The sequence below is a fragment of the Lissotriton vulgaris genome, chromosome 2_1 (genome assembly GCF_964263255.1).
Source record: "Lissotriton vulgaris chromosome 2_1, aLisVul1.2, whole genome shotgun sequence".
Lineage (NCBI taxonomy): Eukaryota > Metazoa > Chordata > Amphibia > Caudata > Salamandridae > Lissotriton > Lissotriton vulgaris.
The window spans coordinates 1,310,877,463-1,310,895,995 of NC_141687.1; the positions used below are offsets into that span (position 1 = coordinate 1,310,877,463).

General features: G+C 43.9%; 1 protein-coding gene across 1 annotated transcript in view; it reads right to left on the reverse strand.

Annotated features, from left to right (window-relative positions):
* Positions 1 to 18,533, reverse strand: part of SEMA5B (semaphorin 5B) — an 848,743-nt gene that overhangs the window by 96,744 nt on the left and 733,466 nt on the right. The window contains exons 16-17 of the mRNA XM_086957072.1: positions 11,226 to 11,373; positions 3,123 to 3,348 (exon numbers count right to left, since the gene is read on the reverse strand). Of these exons, the coding sequence (XP_086813198.1) occupies positions 3,123 to 3,348; positions 11,226 to 11,373 (374 nt within the window). The remainder of the gene's footprint in view (positions 1 to 3,122; positions 3,349 to 11,225; positions 11,374 to 18,533) is intronic.

The following is an 18,533-nucleotide window of genomic DNA, read 5'->3' on the forward strand; positions in this document are numbered from 1 at the left end:
ATCCTTCCCTTCGGCTACATTCTCAAAATAAAGGGACTGTTGTCCTCTCAACAACAGGCAATCCAGTAATGTGCATTGATTTTTCGATCATTCAAAGAGCATATTTAAAAGAGAATATTAGGAAAAAAAGTAGATGGCAGGTTTTTTTCCCTTCCTCCACTGACGTAGAAACTCTTCAATCTTACACCTGAAGAAATGACACTAACGGACTTTGAAAGATATTAACTTCTATATTTAATAATTACTTTTGCTGATACAGTGTGTAGTTAGTTTTCTGCAGGAACACTGAAACTAATTTCTGCCACTGTTGTCCAATACTAACCGTTTACTTACTATTCAAACCTGTAAACCCGCAATTTGTTTTGCAAATTGCGACGTTGCTATTTGTAGGCATGTACACAGGGCCGGCTTCAGGGTGGTGCGACCAGTGCAGCCAAACTTGGCGCTAAGTTTGGGTGCGGGGGGATGGAAGGGGGTGCACTGAGTTGTGTGTGGGGGCGGGGCTGTGTATAGAAATAACTAATGAAATTAAAAGCATAAAAAAACAACTACTGCAAGGTTCCTTGTGTGTCCAGCAGGTTTCAGGCTACAATAAAAATGCCAAGGTGACGGTGGTGATTAATGTTGGTGCTGGAGAGAGGTCAGAGTTTTGTCTAGTGGAAGCTTTGACTCATCATAATGTAGCACAGATGGTTCCCGTACCTGCTGCAAAAAAAGTGTACCCTGCAGATCACAGAACTGAATTAGGTAGATTGCTCAGTGGGTTACTGTTTTTGCCTCAGAGATCCTTTTGTTACTTAAAGTTCATAAGTTACAACCCTGCTACAGCACAGTGAGCTATGAACTGTCTTCAAAGCACAAACTGCCTGGTGTAGGTTAGAAAGGTATTTTTTTCCCCAGTCTTCCATTATCCCAATGTTGGTAAGAAAGGGTTGCTTGGATAGAAATACATCCTCATTAATAGCGCCAACCCCAACCACTATGGTATGTTTTAAATTTTAAAGTTTCTGCTTCTTCAGACCAAACACAAAATATATTGCCTACGCGTATGGATGACGTGATTGCGACACCTTGCAATACTCTTTATCTTATGTAACATTTCCTATGCAGTGATTTACACATGTATGATTAATTGTCTCTGCGTAGTTTATGTGTGCTCTGACACCCTACACTAGTAGGAATAGTGCTATAAAACAGGTAATAACAAAAATTCATCTTTTGTGTTTTTGCAAAATGTTGGCACAGAAAAGGTTCCTTTTTAGGTCTCGCCCAGAGGCAGGGTTTTAGCTGAAGAGCTTCTTAGCCAGCACTTTTTCCCAGCCTTGTTGGCATTCAAAGGAGAAAGGCCGAAGGATTGACTGAACATCAGATATGATGCATTCATCCCCTGTCAGTGTACACCAGCGATCCACATTGGTAGCAGTGCAGCGAACCTGCTCTGCCTTTAGGAGCATCACCATACATCTGATATCTTTAATGAGTGTCTAAAAGTCATATATCACATTTTAGGAAGAAATATGGAATGTGAATTGAATGTCTGCACAAACACAAGAATGCTGAAGAAAGAGGTCCATGAACTACCATCGGTTGGTTAGTTGTCTCCTATTCTCACTCTCTATATGATGCAAAGAACTCGACCCCACATCCATGCACCTGTGTCGTCCATCACGTTTGACAGACTGATGTCTTTTTGCAGCGGATGCATCTGCCAGGTCTACAGACAACCTGAGATTTGCCTGAAGGATGGAGTTCACAGGAACCCAGTCGCAATGAAGAATAAACCACTCAGTAAGTCAATCAGTGCAAGCCGAGGTAGGCATGGAGTGCGGCAGTGAAAAGACAACTGAGGCGTAGATAAAGATTTCAATCGGAGCTGTAATTGGGAAAGGCTCCTACAACTAGGAACGACAGCTAATGGAAAAGCCTAAAAACAGTCTGACTGTAATTCCAATCCAAAGTGAAGGCAAAGTTCGTCTGGTGAGACAGCTCACTAGAAGAAGAGGGAATCATTTCCTTATCTCCATGTATCAGGTAGCTGGTAGCCCGAGCAGTTGTCAATGGACAGCCTACACGTCAATCAGCTTGGATCAAAAGATAGAAGCTCAAATAGGGATGTTTTATATTTGGTAATACACATACGTTACAGTAAGCATATAGCAAGTGTTCAGGCCTCAATACATCACTTTTCAACCATGGATGGCCATCATACATGAAAAGGTGTGCACAGAGCAAGATTAAAAAACACAGTAATTTCAGTTACATTCGTAACCAGAGTGCGGGGCAATCCTTTAGCCTGAGACACTGCACCATGAAGATGTGGAATCGAATTCAGCATGTGAATATAGTTCTGATTGTATAGACTCAAGTTTGGTTAAGCAACCCTTTTAGAAAAAACTGACAGACTGTCTTCTGACATTTCTCCCGACTCAGTTCTAGGCAAACAGCCGCAAGCTTGTTGAGAGACCATTGAGTGTGATTGGGCTCTATTCATCATCACCCACTTTGGGGCTATTATTTATTTATGCATCAAAATAGCTACCTACTGCACACTATAAAGGCCCAATGGATCCTGGTGTGGGCATAGCACTATGGAATTCAACAGACCAAGAACTGCTTCCTACTCAACAGTTTGTTGTGTATTACCGCACACTTTAGATCTCCTTTTTCACAATCACATATACCCTGTTGCTCTGTATAGGGACATTAATAAACTTTATATTTATATCTATTCCCCTGATGGTATTAAACTGAAGAGAAGAAAGACTCCTGACAGTCAGTTCATCAGGGAGGCAAAGGGGGCCCATAATTTACTTTTAAAGTACTTCGGGTCACATCCCACACCGCACCACCTAACAGAGCAGACAGCACAAGACATTCCCATTTTTAGTCTCTGGTCACCAAAGAATCGTAGGACTCTGCTCAAGCAAACTTCCCTGAGGTATCTTCTAAACACTCCTTATTGTGGATTACTCAGGAGAAAATCTAGCTCCAGGTGTACCCCAAAAATAAACGGATACAAAAATGTCTTTAAGGTGTGTTTTAAGCACCGTACAAAATATCCACCCATTCACAAACTGACACACTGATCAGCTCTGCTACCATCCTAAATTGAGTAAACGTACAGTCAGTTTCACAAACCGCAGAGCCATCATTGGGACAAAACCGTGACTCTGTCTTTTTCCTCCCAAACTGCAGTTCATGGGGGTCGGCCAGCTGCGCACGGCAGGTGTAGCGGAAGCGCTGTTCCTGGCGGGCTCCATTTTGGGTCACATTGACGGGCATCCACGGAGTCCAAGGGGTATTCCTCCGAACTTCAGGGCAGTTCTCTGGGTTACAGGTCCTAAACTCCTATAAGAAATAAAGACTAATTTTCAATGTAATTGTCTCAAAAGATTACAGAAAATATTTTGCTTACCTGCTTAGTCTGAAGCAAACGAATAGGAGATTAAGCATTGGGAGAAATTAATCAACTTACAAATATAATACTTCGATATCTTAGAATACCTGTCCTATCACTAATTTCCGTCTAAACTCTTTTTAGGCCATCCAAAAGATATACAAATAACTTAAACATAACATATGAAACTATCTGGTCCAAACCCAGCTGTGACTGAAATTCAGACAAATTAATAGCACTTCTGTTAAATGATATATATTCTAAATTTACCTAAGCATGCTGATTTCATCTCTATACGCTTTTATGTAAGTTCCAGAGAGGGCTTATGAAGAGAGAACAAGATTTGGGGGATTCGACCAGACCCAGGTTTTTGGCTTGAATCCACCTTTGTAATGGACCACTTCTGTGTAAAAATATATTTAGATGAAACTGGCATGCATAATATAGAAAGTATAATTATCTGGGAGGGTCTTGTCTTTTCTCACACTTGACTTAATGGATACCATAATGAGATGCTGTGCTAAACACGTGCACCGCTTGTTTCTAAGAGGATGTAAATTATATTCTTCAATTTATAGAAGTAGTTTAATTAACCCCATACACTGACTACAAGAACAATACTTCCATCTGGTTTATTGTCCACTGAAATGTACAATGCATCTTTGCTTCCAAACATCTTTATAATATGTCATCTGAAACTTCCAATATTTCCATGTTACTTTGACTGTAAAGCACAGCTGTTTAAATATTTTATAAGGCTTATTACAATGGCTACCTATTTGCATAAATATGCCACCAATTCACTTGTTGCAAGTTCACCTAGAGCATGTAAAATACTACTGGTTGTAACATAGTATTCCTTTATGCTATTAAACTCGAACTGCAACAACAACAAGGTGATTGATAGAATGCTGAATTCATCTCAGCCATTGGCAAACGCTTGGGGCTACACTCCAGTCCATCGTTTTTTACCCACCGTGCCATTCTAGACAATGGCTAGCCATATGCAAATCAGTGACGACCCTGCTCTCTTTGGGAAATGTATGTCCTGAAATGCCAGACGGGGCCCCCTCCAGAGGAACCACAAGCAATACTAGACAACTTTGACTTATTTTGAGCTCACCAGTGAGATACAGCTTGAGTCCTATTGCACAGTGAGCACTATACCCAAGTATGGGCATACCCATCATACGTAGAACATAAACTGAAACTGCATCACGGTGATGGATAGAATGCTGAATTAATCTCGGCCACAAGCATAGCAATTGCATTGCAGTTCATCATTTTTCGTCTGCCATGTCACTGTAGAAAAGGCCCGCCTCATGCAAATCATTATTTTCATGAAAGTTAGAAGACTCATAATTGTTTACACTTGGACGGTTCTACATTGCTATTGATGATCTGTTTATCAAGGGTATGCATGGGCCATATGGGAAACCAAACTTTTTTTGTGTTGTATTGTCTTCTTCCTGTGCAATTCTCATGCCTTCTTCTCAGAAACATCTTAGTACTGTCTGTTGAAACGGGTTTCATTTAGTGTAAGAGTATAAATTGTCATGGCCTCAGTAGGTAGCTAGAGAGGAGAATCACTCTGCTTCGGGAAATGTAAAGGATCAGTGATAGATTCCTTTGCATATGGAATGGTGTCAAAGGTGAAGGCTGTATTAAAAAAAATGCAGCTTAGGAAAATAAGTGTGGGAAGGGTTAGATTTATATAGAACAACAAAAAAAGACAGGATTCTATTAGGCTGTTTTTATAAGACGTTAAATATATATATATATATATATATATATATATTTTCAAGGTCGTGGCAACACGGCCGAAACGCGTTGTGACGATCCTCACGGAATAAATTTGCTCTGAAATTTGAACCAGCAGCACATTGTGGTCTGTACCTGTGTTTTCCAGAATTAGGAGGTTGAGATTGTGATTTTTTCATATTATATATATATATATATATATATATATATATATATATATATATATATATATATATATATATATATATATATATATATATATATATATATATATATATATATATATATATATATATATATATATATATATATATATATATATATATATGTATATATATATGTAGTTTAAAAAAAATGTATTAGCACGCAAAATTGCTGTACATATATAGAGCGTTTATATTGCTTCTTCAAACCCCTTATTTGTTTTCTTTTCCTTCAAAGGTTATATAAAGATTTTTCTTTGCCAGCAAACAGCCATTCTCCTTGACTCTTCAGAAACAAACTGAAAGGCCCCACTTTAAAGTACTCTAAAAGGCTCTCTGGCAGGTCTGTGCATTCTCCAGGCTGATGGATCTTGAAAAATACCACACAGATAGGTCACTGAGACGCCGGTCAGTTCTTTCAACTCTGTCGACTCAGAGTGCAGTCGAATGAGTCTTTAGGGCAAGAGATCTACAGGGAAGGCCGAAATCCCATGCTTGGTCATACTGATTGCTTGTGCTCATGAGTAACAAATGTATCTCACCAAAGCTGCATTGTTCCAGAGTACCCTCATGAGGTATTTAACTTAGCACATATGGAATAGCTTAGCAGGTTAGTTACCAGAGCATGAGACTCTTGCTTGTAAACTCAAGGTCAGGGATTTGAATTCTGCTAGGCAAAATGTGACATTCATCCTTACAGGAAAATGAGTGATCTTACTATAATGTAATCCTTCAGAACTGGTCATTATCTGATGGCAGTCATTCTGAGTAAGAAGGTCTGACCAGGTTAGAAAGGTGGCAAATTTGAAAATCTCACACACTAAAAGGTTTGAATGAGAATCGTCCATCAGTAAAGAGTTACAAATTCCCTTCTTGAGTGGATAACGTGTAAAACACCAAGCAGAGCAGTTCCCCAGAAGGACTTCCAGGTCCTTTTAGCTAGTGAAAAGGTGGCAACACAGACACCCTGTCCAGGAAAAGTGATGGGAAACCATCTGCAAAATGTTAACCACAGATGGAAACGGTTTGGTGGGCCCCGACCCAACAAATGAGGTAATTGAGAGATGTATACCGAGTTTCCTCATTTAATTCATATGCCTGGCATAACATGATTCAGGTGGCAAATACATTTGGCATCTGATTTACAGTTGCGTGGCACTACAAAGTTCTCTGGAGCGAGTGCTAAATTCAGTGGAGAATTAACTCGTTGAAATTTCCTCATGAAAAGGTTGAACTGAGAGAAGAAATTCAGCTAAACGATTGTCATCAAGGTTTGGCATTCATTACCACCCGACTCCAAATCAGCTCACTGGCCAATAAAACAGTATAAGGCCATCCCAGTCTCTTACTGCAGAGGAGAAATTGAAGTATAATATATGGATGACCGAAACACATTTTTAAGAACCTGCAAATAGTTTCCTACCAATGGAATTGCAATAACCCGTGCCTTCAGCCTAAATGCTTAAATTACCTTTTCTAACTTTATTGATTTTATGCCATTTTTGTTGGAGAGCACAGACCAAACACAAACCATTAGGGCATGTACACAGGCATGCTTTAGGTTTGAAAAATTTGACGGTATTCCTGATCTGTTTCAGTTAATCGCTATGCCCTGGCCACCAGAGACTTAGTTTATTGGCTTTCATTACCTATAACCCCAAAGCTAGTGAATGTTGGCCATCTTTATATTTCGCAGTATTTACCACTCCGATGTATTTGGATAGATTTCTAGTTAAAAACAATGAGTGTTGACAGGTGATCTCTGAGCCTTCACACCCAAGAGGAAAACATGCTGATGACAAGTGCTCTATACCAAGATAGTTTTGAATGTGCTTTCTTTTAGCAAATTACTCCGATTACGTACACGTATAATTCTGATTATTTGCCCAGTCTTCCTTTCACTTGATACGTCAGCAATTTAAAATTAAGGATGTGAAGTTTTGTCGGTACATCATAGAACAGTTACTAGAATTACTAATTCACATTGCAGGCCCATAGGAATACATTGCGAGTTATGTTTCAGGCCCAAATACTTTTGACACCAGGAGAAAATCTTAATGATTCATTAACTAACAAGGGAAGTCAGTTTAGGAAGGATACAGAACCAGTATTTTCGCTTTTTAGGCCAAGGTACTTGTCAGACAGACTCGCTTGCTTGCTACATGTGATGTATTTTTTGTTAACACAACTGAAATCAGGAGTAGAGTGTGAATAGACCAGTAAAAGTTGCTTGCAAGGGAAGTTAACTTCTGGAACCATACATAAAAAGTATTTTTTTACAAGACTTACAGAAAAGCAGCACTACATTTAAGCAAATTCAGAACTACCAAATCAGTCCCATGCAGCTGCCCTAGCTGAAATAATGTAAGCATGGTAAGTTTTCATTCATTATCTTGTCTTTTTTTTACCCTGTAATGTCATTCACTACTAATAACGAAAGCGGAAGCGGAAGTTCTGGGAGGAAATTCTCGAATGTCAGGAGGATGCCTCATTAGGTAAATTAGAAAGAACAAGGGCCTCTGGGAATCACGAAGAGTACGGGGCACACATGGAGGGGTGAGGGCAGCAGGTAACACAAGGCAAGTCAATTTTCTCTTGTGCTTTCAAAGCAGCAACCTAGCAAGTGCTTCATCCCTCGCCCTCGCATTTGCAATGTACCCCTCTAGTCTCCTGACTAGTTATCTTCAATCTTTCAATCTTCAAAATCCTCAGAGGGGCTTGGGGTATGAACCTCAGCTCAAATGTTGGCTTTCTTCAGCCTAGCGGGAGTAAGTGGAATCTGTGCCCTATCCCTTTTGATATGCTTTTACTCATTCAAAAGCATCTCTGCCGGACGCATGCCACTATATGGATTTTTGGGCCTTCTCTGAATACCCCTCTTTTTGGTGAACAGACACACAGTGATCCACTGTTTGTGGCTATGCGGGTTAATCCTTATTATAATTATAAATTGAACATCTGATTCTCACCCATCACACCTCCAGGCTCTATGACCCATAACACGACAACCGCACCTCAGTGGTTATCAAACACGGCATGGTAACACTTCCCATACAGACTCAAAACAAAAACATCCCTCCAAATACACAATTTACACAGTGTACATTGCTATGCATATTATTAAGCACTTCAGCAACCCACATAAACACTATTCAAATGCTACATTACAATAAAATTTCAAAAAGCACCGAGTAAATGAACCCTTGCAAGACAGCCTGCGCTCAAGATCAGTAATGCAACAGAAGACTTTTAACACTGCCATAATTCTCAATTCCAATAATCCTCAGTAACATGACCTTTCTATTAAACAGAGCAACCCTGTGACCCAAACTCTCTGCTGAAGCCCATCTCTAAACTATCCTGCAAGTCTAATGAAATTACAGTAATGGCAGAGCTTTTCCATGATCTTGCCCATGAGGCCAGCTTCTAATGGAACCTCCCTGTGCGAGCTGTGCAACCCATAAGATTTAAAAGCGCCCACCACCCGAGCCCTTCACAATGGAAAGGTGAAACTCACTATCAGAACCACAGTCTTTTGCCAGGGGCGGCCTTAGGCATGTGCAAGCTGTGCCCCTGCACAGGGCCGCCAAACCCCTGGGGCCGCCACGCCAATATATATCCTTAATATAATAATCCTCTGAGGATGGATACATATTTGCGTGGCGGCCCCTGGCAGGGATTTGGCGGCCTCCTGCTCGGTTCCACTTCCAAACACCCTGACCCCCCCGCCCCTCCCTCTTCCGGGGCCCACTACCTACGCTCCCTGCCCAGGGCCGCCATGAACCTAGAGCCGCCCCTGCTTTTGCAACCCATTATGTGTCTGCGCTAAGAAGTGGTTCCTGTGGTAATAATAAGATGAACAAAAATACATTAACAATCTTTGAAGTGAAGTTTGTCTGACTCAATGCGAAGTAGTTTTTTCTTCAGGAGTTGGAGCAACTACATCTTTTGGAGTTCATTCAGCTGAAAGGATTCTGATGTGGGACAGTTGCTCCTTCACTTGAGGAAGAAACTTACATAAGATGTGAGCTCCCACAAACTTGCCTCAAGCCCACACACTCTTCAGACAGACATGCAATAAGTGTTTGAAGATGGTGCTCGTTTGTTTTAGTGGTGGCGAGGTGAGACCTCTCCATTTGTGAGAGGCCCATCACGACCTTCCCATTGGATGAGGCGTCCACCAGAGTACTGGAGCACACAGCTCTTGGAGAATAAAGCACATGCTCACTGGCTCAGCAAATCATTGATAGACAAACTGACTGCCGAGGTAACCCAAGACTACTATCTATGTTTTATTTAGATACTAAAGTGAGTTGGTTAGCCATGGTGCCCACTAAAAAAGGCTGCGGAGCACCAAAACTCCAAGGAGAGTGCACCTCTAGAATTATGGAGTCTGTACAATGGATATCTACTTCCTGGGAAACAAGCACTCCAAGCAGAAGAAAATAGAAGTACCCTGTTGTGCTTTCCTAGATTCAGATTTCTTGTCTGAATAACTCCCTCAGGACATCATTGTTTGAAAAATAGAGTATCGCCCCGAAAAACAGTGGAAAACATTTCCAAACTGGGCAGCCTTAGCTAAAGAAATCAGATCGTCCTTAATAAGCAACAAACTAAATACAGGAAACAAAAGGGGAATCATCCTGATATTCTCTTACAGTACTAGTAAATTAGGCTGCTCAAGGTGCAGTTTATTAGCAAGGAACTGATTTGTGTACAGTTGAAAGCCTGTGTTTAGCACACCCTAAAAATACAATGTTCATGTTGTGAGAAACCCCAGGTTTGCATTCAGGTAGGGGCAGCTCAACCAGTTTTGAAGGGTATTCAGAAAAAGATGGTCCAGAAAATGGGGGTCTGACCTTGTGACATTTGAATGCATCTAGGGCATAGTAGTCTGATTTGATGTGCCAAATCTCGGTGAAGTTCCAGATGTGCATTTTATTGGTTGGAATGGCACTTGTCAGTCATATGTTCTCTGCTCTTGGCCCCTTCTTACCTTACCCTTCCCCTACCAGTAACTCGGAGGTTAGCTACACTAGAGTTCACACCGCAGATCAAGAGCTAAAGTTTATTTACACTTGCAATATGTGAGAAGTTAGCTTTATGTAAAGTTCAAAACAAAATCCGTTACACAATTTGGTGTCATTTTTTGCTTGTGGGAGACTGATTCGAACAGAAAATGGCAAACCAAAGAGAAAGCGACGTTTTCAATTAAAACCAGAATCTTGCACATTATTGTATGAGGTGTGGACTGGCAAAACAATTTCGCAAAAAATACAAGCAAACTATCCCACTAGATTTATACTAATTCACCTTATTTTGCATAATTTACCTAACTTTCGCACACAAAATTATGCGATTTCGCACATTGTTAATTTCTACCTAAATCTCAGGCAAGCCAGCTCACTAGCTCCCCCCAGTTTTCACAACTATACCTTTGTTGGTAAGGCACTTACAATATACTTGTTCTTATTTATAATATGTGTTATTGGTACATGGCTCTTCATTAAATAAAATAAAAAAATTACCAGAAGCGGAAAAAATTCTGAAGCCGCTTTGGTGACATATGCACAGCACACACATCGCCTAAAGTATACAAGCGTAAACAACCTCCATAAAGCAGTATTCTGTTAGTATGTCTCATTTGTCATGTTTGTCAGATCTGTTTTACCCCTGGGCATCAGATAACTACTTCTTGCTTCCAATTTCAGCATCAGGAGGTTTCCTTTGTTTTCACCTCTGCGCTAAGACACATTGTTGTTTGGCATATTTAACCATTAACAGTGAAGCATACAAGCAACTGAGCATTGCATTCACATCAGGAAGTTCGATCACAAGCAGCAGCGATGAACAATAATACACACCACAGTACAGCCCAAGCAGGTGTTCCCATTTTCACAAGACCGCTGTCGCGAATGAATCCCTCCGCCGCAGTTGGAGCTGCATTTGGTCCACGGGCCCCATGAGGACCAGAAGATCGGCAGTGGGCACGGATTCTTCTCATTGCAAAATCTGGAAGACAAAAGACATGGTTTAGTGGATTGCTTCAAGTGCATCATACATGTGTGAAATGAAGAGCACTTGCCTGCGGCTCAAATATACTTCCTTCCAGGCAAACATGGTCATTAGCTGAAACAGAATAGCAAGGTCTGTGGAGATCCTGATGAAGTTGTGATATCCCACAAACATTAAGGAAATACCGGGGCAGTCAAGAAGAGCAGCAGCCACCACTGGATCCTCTTGTTGCACGTGTACCCCAAAATATTGGCACATCTATTATCTCCATGAGGGAACTCAAAACTGTCTAGCTATAGCCAAATGCCTGGTGCTCTCTCTTAGGCACATCTCTCCTCTCCCCCTCACCTTCAAACGTAAGCGTCAATAATCATAACTTATTTTTTGCCTTTGATATGATTTTCAAGTAGGTCACTTCTTAAGAATTAACCCTTTCTGTTACTGCTAGTAGCTCAATGTTTGTTGTCTTCTTCATTTACACCTGTGTCGGAAGATGGACAAGCCGCTGGAAGCTGCCGGCCGTCAACCATCATCCTCACAACAGAAGATTTGGAACACTCAAAGAGGTGCCATTTATAGTATGTAGGACTTTGCGCCTCCTGCCTTTCTGCCAAAGTCCTGATTTAGTTTGGTGTCTCCAGATTTATAAGAAAAGACTTCCCCTCTATGCTCCTGCTTAACAATGCTACACTTCATTGTGATTAATGTGTAAATTAACTTTCACATATTTTCTTTTCTAAACCTCCCTCCCATCTGTTCCCAAATATTACATCCGTGATGGAGTTTCACTACCTTTCTTCTGGTTCCTTACTCACCAATTCAGGGCCGTGTTCTTAGAGCTTCTAATTACGGTGGGAACCCACCGGGGACACTCTTAACAAGTTCTACCTAACCTTTCTAATAGAAATAGAAATAATACTATTAAATGTAGACGTGTTACCATTTATTATGTCACAAAGCACCTGGGCACCTTTCAGAGTACAGATATTAGGTACTTTCTTACTAGCACTCCGGCATTGCCTCACAACCTGAAGCCTAGGTATATCCTCCTACTAATTAATTAATTTATTTGAAAATTTTGATTAGCGCAAACCTGACCCTGATCAGAGGGCTTTACAGGTGTTTGGAAACCAGGAACAAGCACAATAACAACAACAAAATTCCTAATTGAAAGTGTCACATGATATAGTACATCCCACGCTGATGGGAGTATACCTTTGAATTAAATAACTCCACTCCACTCCACTCCACTCCACTCCACTCCACTCCTGCTCGACCTTAAAGAGTAGCCAACACCCTGTCCACTGAAGACCCACCAGCATCCGCCATCTTCCGATGCTTGTGCAAATCGTGATACCTTTGCCATCTAACTGGTTTCGTCTTTTGTTATTGTTTATGGCAAAGCAAAAACCCGGAGCAGACCACAGCTCACATTTCTAAACGCAATCGCTAAGAGGCATCATCCAATGAACCTCCAAAGAGCAGCACGCCAAAGGTGTATTTGAATTAACTTTCACTAACAACTAAGACAATGTTTTACAATACCTTTTACTGAAGATCCTTTACCATTAAAACTAAGGCTTCATTTCAAGATAACACAATACATTATCTTAATTCAGCCTTCAGAGTTGGTCTTCACACTAAGGACTGAAGTTATTTATTTTAAAAGGAATTCCTTGTATTACAATGGCGATAAAAATGGAGCTAAGTAAATAGGCTCAAAAGTGGCTTATCAGCATAATCACAAGAAGCTATTCTGTACAGTTCGAAGGTCAAGAGAGTAATGGTTGACACATCTCAAGAAATCTGTATTATATTCACCCCACACCCCAGGAAACCTATCACATACAAAGTAAACTGACCATTATTTGATCACCACTCATTATAGATCAGTCACACCCAACCATCCTGTCTGATTTTGCTAATAAAAGTATTAGAAAACATAAAAACAGTAAAATCATATTTTTTGGAATGTGCACAAGATGGAGGCGTCTGATTTTTTTTTCCAACAAACTTTATTGAATTTTATCATGTAAGCCATCATTACAATGTATTGTAATTGAAGCAGATCGAAGAGGATACAACATAAGTAAGCAACACATGTCAATGGAAATCAGCAATCCCTGCATAATTCCCCTACGTCTAATCATACTGCTCGTCCCTAAGGTGTCCCCCAGCTCGGGGCAATGCATGTTATGCATAATACAGTCACTAAATGCGCAATTCCCTGCATGTGAGGGACTTGCATCCCTCCGATCTCTGCAGAAGCTACTAACTACTCCAGGTCATGGTGTAAGGAAAAACATTATTCTTGCTATCCCCCCCCCCCACCCAACGTGGGCTCGAACTGTCCCTCAACTACCCCCCCCCCCCCCTCCCTCTGGCATACCACAATGTGAGTAAAATCATAGTAAAACATCTGCCCTCTTAGACCTAATATTGTAAGGTGTGTTCTCCTCCTTCGCCCTGCTCGTGGGAGTGTGTGTCGTGGCGGTGGTCAGAGTGTATCAGTAGCTAGGGGCCCTTTGAGCTTGTTCCCTATGAAGCCACGGTGGTCCCCTCCTCTTCTGCTGTCTCCCCATCTCCTCCCCCAAACGTTGAAAGTCTTCCAATAGTGCCATCCATGCTCTAGCATTTTCCAAGGACTTCTCATTGCCTGTGCGCCTTGCCATCCCCAGCCTACAACTGCCTTCGCATGCCGCTCACTTGCTAAGTTCTGTGCACCAGCGCTCTATCGCAGGTCCCCTCGCTGTTTTCCAATTGGAGGTAAGCTTGCGCTTCGCTATAATCAATCCTAGGTCCATGAATTTGCTAGTGACTTTGGTCTTGGCCGTATGTGGGAAGAGGTGTAGCAGGCCTACCCCCGGCTTCCGCTCTATCTCTCTATCCACTACTTTCGCTAGTGAATCCAGTACTTCCTGCCAGAAGTTCACCAGGTTCGGACAGGTCCAGAACATATGGAGGAAACCTGCTTCCTCCTGTCGGCACCTCGGGCAAGTCGCCTCCCCCCCGAAATATTCGTTCAGCTTAGCAGGCGTGAGGTATGCCTAGTGAAGTACGTAGAACTGTATCAATTGGAACCGAGCATTACGGCAGCATTTCGAGGGTCTCTCAGGCGCATTTTCCCATGTTTTATCATCTATCGGGTCCCCAAGATCTTCCTCCCATTTCTGGCGTAATGTTGTCAGAGGTGGGCGCAGGTCCTCGGTTATTCTCCTGTAAAGGCAGGACACTGCTTTGATGGTACCCGCTGCCATCACCACATACTGGCAAGCCAGTGATGAGGTAGGTTCTGTCAAGCCTGACCCCCAGTGTTTCTGACTGCTGCTGTGAGAGCTGCATGTAATAAGAAGTCCCCTTGTGGAAGATCATGTCGTGAGCAAAGTTCTTCAAATGGGAGGAGGTTGTTATCCTCATAGAGGTCACCCATCGTCATGAGTCCCAGCTCCTCCCAGGTCCGTAGTCCTCCCCAATCGCCCCCATGCAGGAGTGCCATGCATATAGTTAGTGGGATTCCAGGTGCATAAAGCCTCAGTTTCCTCATTATCCTAGCCAGGCGAAGCCAACACTGCCGGAGCACCCATACGTCAGTGGTGAGCGCTTCCCTGCGCAGTGGTAGATTGAGCAATACCCGGGACAGCTGGTCAAGATACGGGCGCAGTAGCTGCACTCCATCTTGATACTGGAGCCGCCCTGCTACCCATTTGGTGAACCATTGAAATTGCGCCGCCTGGTAGTAGGCCTCTAGGTTAGGCAGCGCAAATCCGCCCTCCGCTCTAGGTCGTTGCAAAGTAGCCAACGCCACCCTATGCCTGCTGGAGCCCCATAGGAATCCTGTGATCATGGTGTTCAATTGGCCGAAAAGAGCACTCGAGATCCAGACCGGCAGGGTGCCAAAGCAGTAAAGGAACCGCGGCAGTATGACCATCTTTATCAGGGCTATCCTGCCTGCCACTGAGAGCGGCAATGGTTTCCAAAACTCAAAGCTAGTCTTGGCAGCTCGTATCACCCTTCCTATGTTCCCTTCAAGCAAGTCTTCCTGAGTATGGTAGATTCTAGTTCATAGGTACATGATGCACCTCGTCTCCCACGAGATCCTATCTATGGGGGGCATCTCCGCTGTCGTGGCCCTAGTAGGGAATAAGTGTGACTTTGTCCAGTTCACTCTGAGGCCCGCCTCGGTTACCAGGAGACCCAACAGTGCTCTGGCCCCTCATAGTGCCCCCCCAGAGTTTTCCAGGAATAGCAACATATCGTCTGCATAGAGCGCTATCTGCTGTACGTGATCGCCTACCAATAGTCCTCTATAGTACTGCCCCGTTCTGGCCTGGGCTGCTAATGGGTCTACTGCCAGAGCGAAGAGCAGAGGGGAGAGCGGACATCCCTGACGCTTTCCCCTGGCCACTCTGCAGGTCGCCGAAATGAGCCCTCCCGTTCGGACTCGCGCTGTGGAGGCACTGTATAATAGCCCGGTCCACCGTACAAAGCCTTCTCCCAATCCAAAGCACCTCAAAACTGCAAAGAGATAGGGCCACTCTAAACTATCGAACACTTTCTCAAGGTCTCCTGCAAAGATGCACGCCTCGTTAGTGTCATATGTGTCGGCTTCAAGAATCCGGAGGAGTCTTCGCACGTTCATTGCCGTATTTCTGGCGGGTATAAACCCAACTTGATCTACATGGACCAATGTTGTCATATAAGGCAGTAATCGGGAAGCAAGGACTCGACTAAGAATTTTATAATCCAAATTTAACATTGCCAGTGGCCTGTACGATCCCCTGTCCCATGCCTGCTTATCAGGTTTGAGGAGAGGGACTATTATCGCCTCCCGCGTGGTAGCAGGAAGAGCAGGAAGAGTGCCCTCCTCCCGGGCCCGGTTGTATAGTGCCAAAAGGTATGGGGTCAAGACATCGATAAATGTCGCATTGAACTCGATTGGCAATCCATGTGTGCCTTGTGTCTTGTTGCGGGTCATATGTTTGATGGGGCAGCGGATTTCACCCGAAGTGATATCCTCCCAGAGTTTCTCGTCGCTCTCCAGATCAAGGACTGGGAGGACGATGCCGGAGAAAATTCCCTCAGTTCCCGAGGATTCGGGATCCAGTCTACTTTCGTATAGTCTAGAATAATATTGCAAAAACTGGTCGTTGATGTCTCGCTGGGTGTATAATGACACCCCTGCGTCATTTCGTATCTCCAGGATGCCCATGCCACGTCTTGAGGGTTGAGCTAGCCATGCCAGTAGCGCCCCGGATTAATCTATTTCAGCGTGTGCCTTGTCCAGAAACGCCTTGTGGTCGAAACAGCGGAGTTGTTCTAATTCTACCGCTATGGCCTCTCTAGCCTCAAGTACCCTATCCTGCCGATCGGGGTGCCCTGGTCGCTCCCGCTCCTTTGCCCGTAGGCGCTCCTCAGCCGCTGTCACATCTCCCAGGATAGCTCTACGGACCCCCTACCACTTCACCAATGCAACATCCCGTATCACTGCCTTGAACGCATCCCATTCTACGAGGAGGGAGGATGTCGTACGGGCATTATTGAGGAAATAGTCTTCAATGGCCGATTTTATATTATGTTGAAAGACAGGGTCATCCAGTGTATCTGGGCGTAATCTCCAGGTGGGGATGGCCGGTCTGCCACGCATCCATTGTACAGAGACCAGCAGTGGGTTGTGATCCGAGATCGTGCGAGCCAGGTATTCGCTGTGGACCACCCCCGTGTACATCAGCTGTGCAAAGGATCAAGTCCAATCTGACATGTAGGTCGTGTAAGCTAGAGAAGTAGGAGTAGTCCCACTCTGCGGGGTGATATGCCCTCCAGGTATCTATTAATCCCCAATGTCACTGCCTGTCCCTGCGCGCCGCTGCCTGTCTATGTGTGGGGGCCTCCGCTAGAGGGGGGTGAGAGCGGTCTAGGAACACATCAGCAACACAATTGAAGTCTCCCCCAATCAGTACAGAGCCTGTTAGGAATGGAGCTAGTCGGGTAGAGAGATGACTGAGGAAAGCTGCCTGCTCGGTGTTTGGTGCGTATACACTCCCCAAGACTATATCACGCCCGTCTAATCGCCCCCTTACCACTACGTAGCAACCATCAGGATCTATCAGCTGACCAGTACATTGAAAGGGAACCCCTGCTCGGACCCACACCAGCAACCCCCTAGCGAATGCTGAGTATGTGGTACAGAATACTTGTCCCCGCAATCTACGCTGCAGTGCTACCCCTTCCTGCTTGTTGAGTTGCGTTTCCTGTAGTAGGGCGACTTGAATCCCTCGTCTCTTAAGATAGTTCTGTACCTTATAGCGTCGCAACATGGAGTGCATCCCCCTGATGTTCCAGGTGATACACTTAAGGCCTACGGAGGTTCCCATGGATTCGTAACATAGAAAAAAGCTTGTGGCTTCTCAATCGTGGCATGCCAGTCCCCTTCTGCCCCCCATCTTCGCACACTCCTTGCCCCTCCCCCCTCAACAGGTGAACCCCAACTCCCCTGCCCCAGGACAGGTTCCTCAAAACTAGTTCCCATCCAAACAAAGATAATACAATACTTCTCAAGAACTAAGGAGGTAAACCCAAGCACCGTGGACCCCGCACTCCACTCCGCACCCCCCATTATGCATAGCTTGGAGCAATTTTATAATATAAACCTCCTGGTGCCCCGCACGCAACACAGCTTAGAGGTAGTCATGACCTGTTCGCAGAGTTCAACAGAATATGCACGGTTCACCAAGGGCCACGCTTTCTCACCAGTCCATAGCTAGATGATATGTTCCGACGTCTGTGGAGTGATGTCAGGAAGGTCCGTGTCCAATTCTGCAGGGGTACCGCTAGACCTGGAGAGCCCTGACTCGCCCCCTGTGCTCCCAGCCGTCTGTGATGTTTCCAAAGGCGTCCCTCCGCTGATCTTGGCCACTGCTCGCACCGCTCTCTCCCGTTCTAGTTGCATCTTTGAGAAGCTCTGGGATTGGGGAGACCCCCCCCAATACTGGGGAACGCCCTGCTCCCGGGCAGCCGGTGGATAATCATCGTGGGCTTGTAGAACGTGCCTACAGCCACCTCCAGGCCTCTTGCGGTGTGGTACAAAAATGTGTCACATCGCCATCTACGACTCTGTCTCGCCGGGAAGATCATGGCGTAGGAGATGCTGCGTTGCCTCA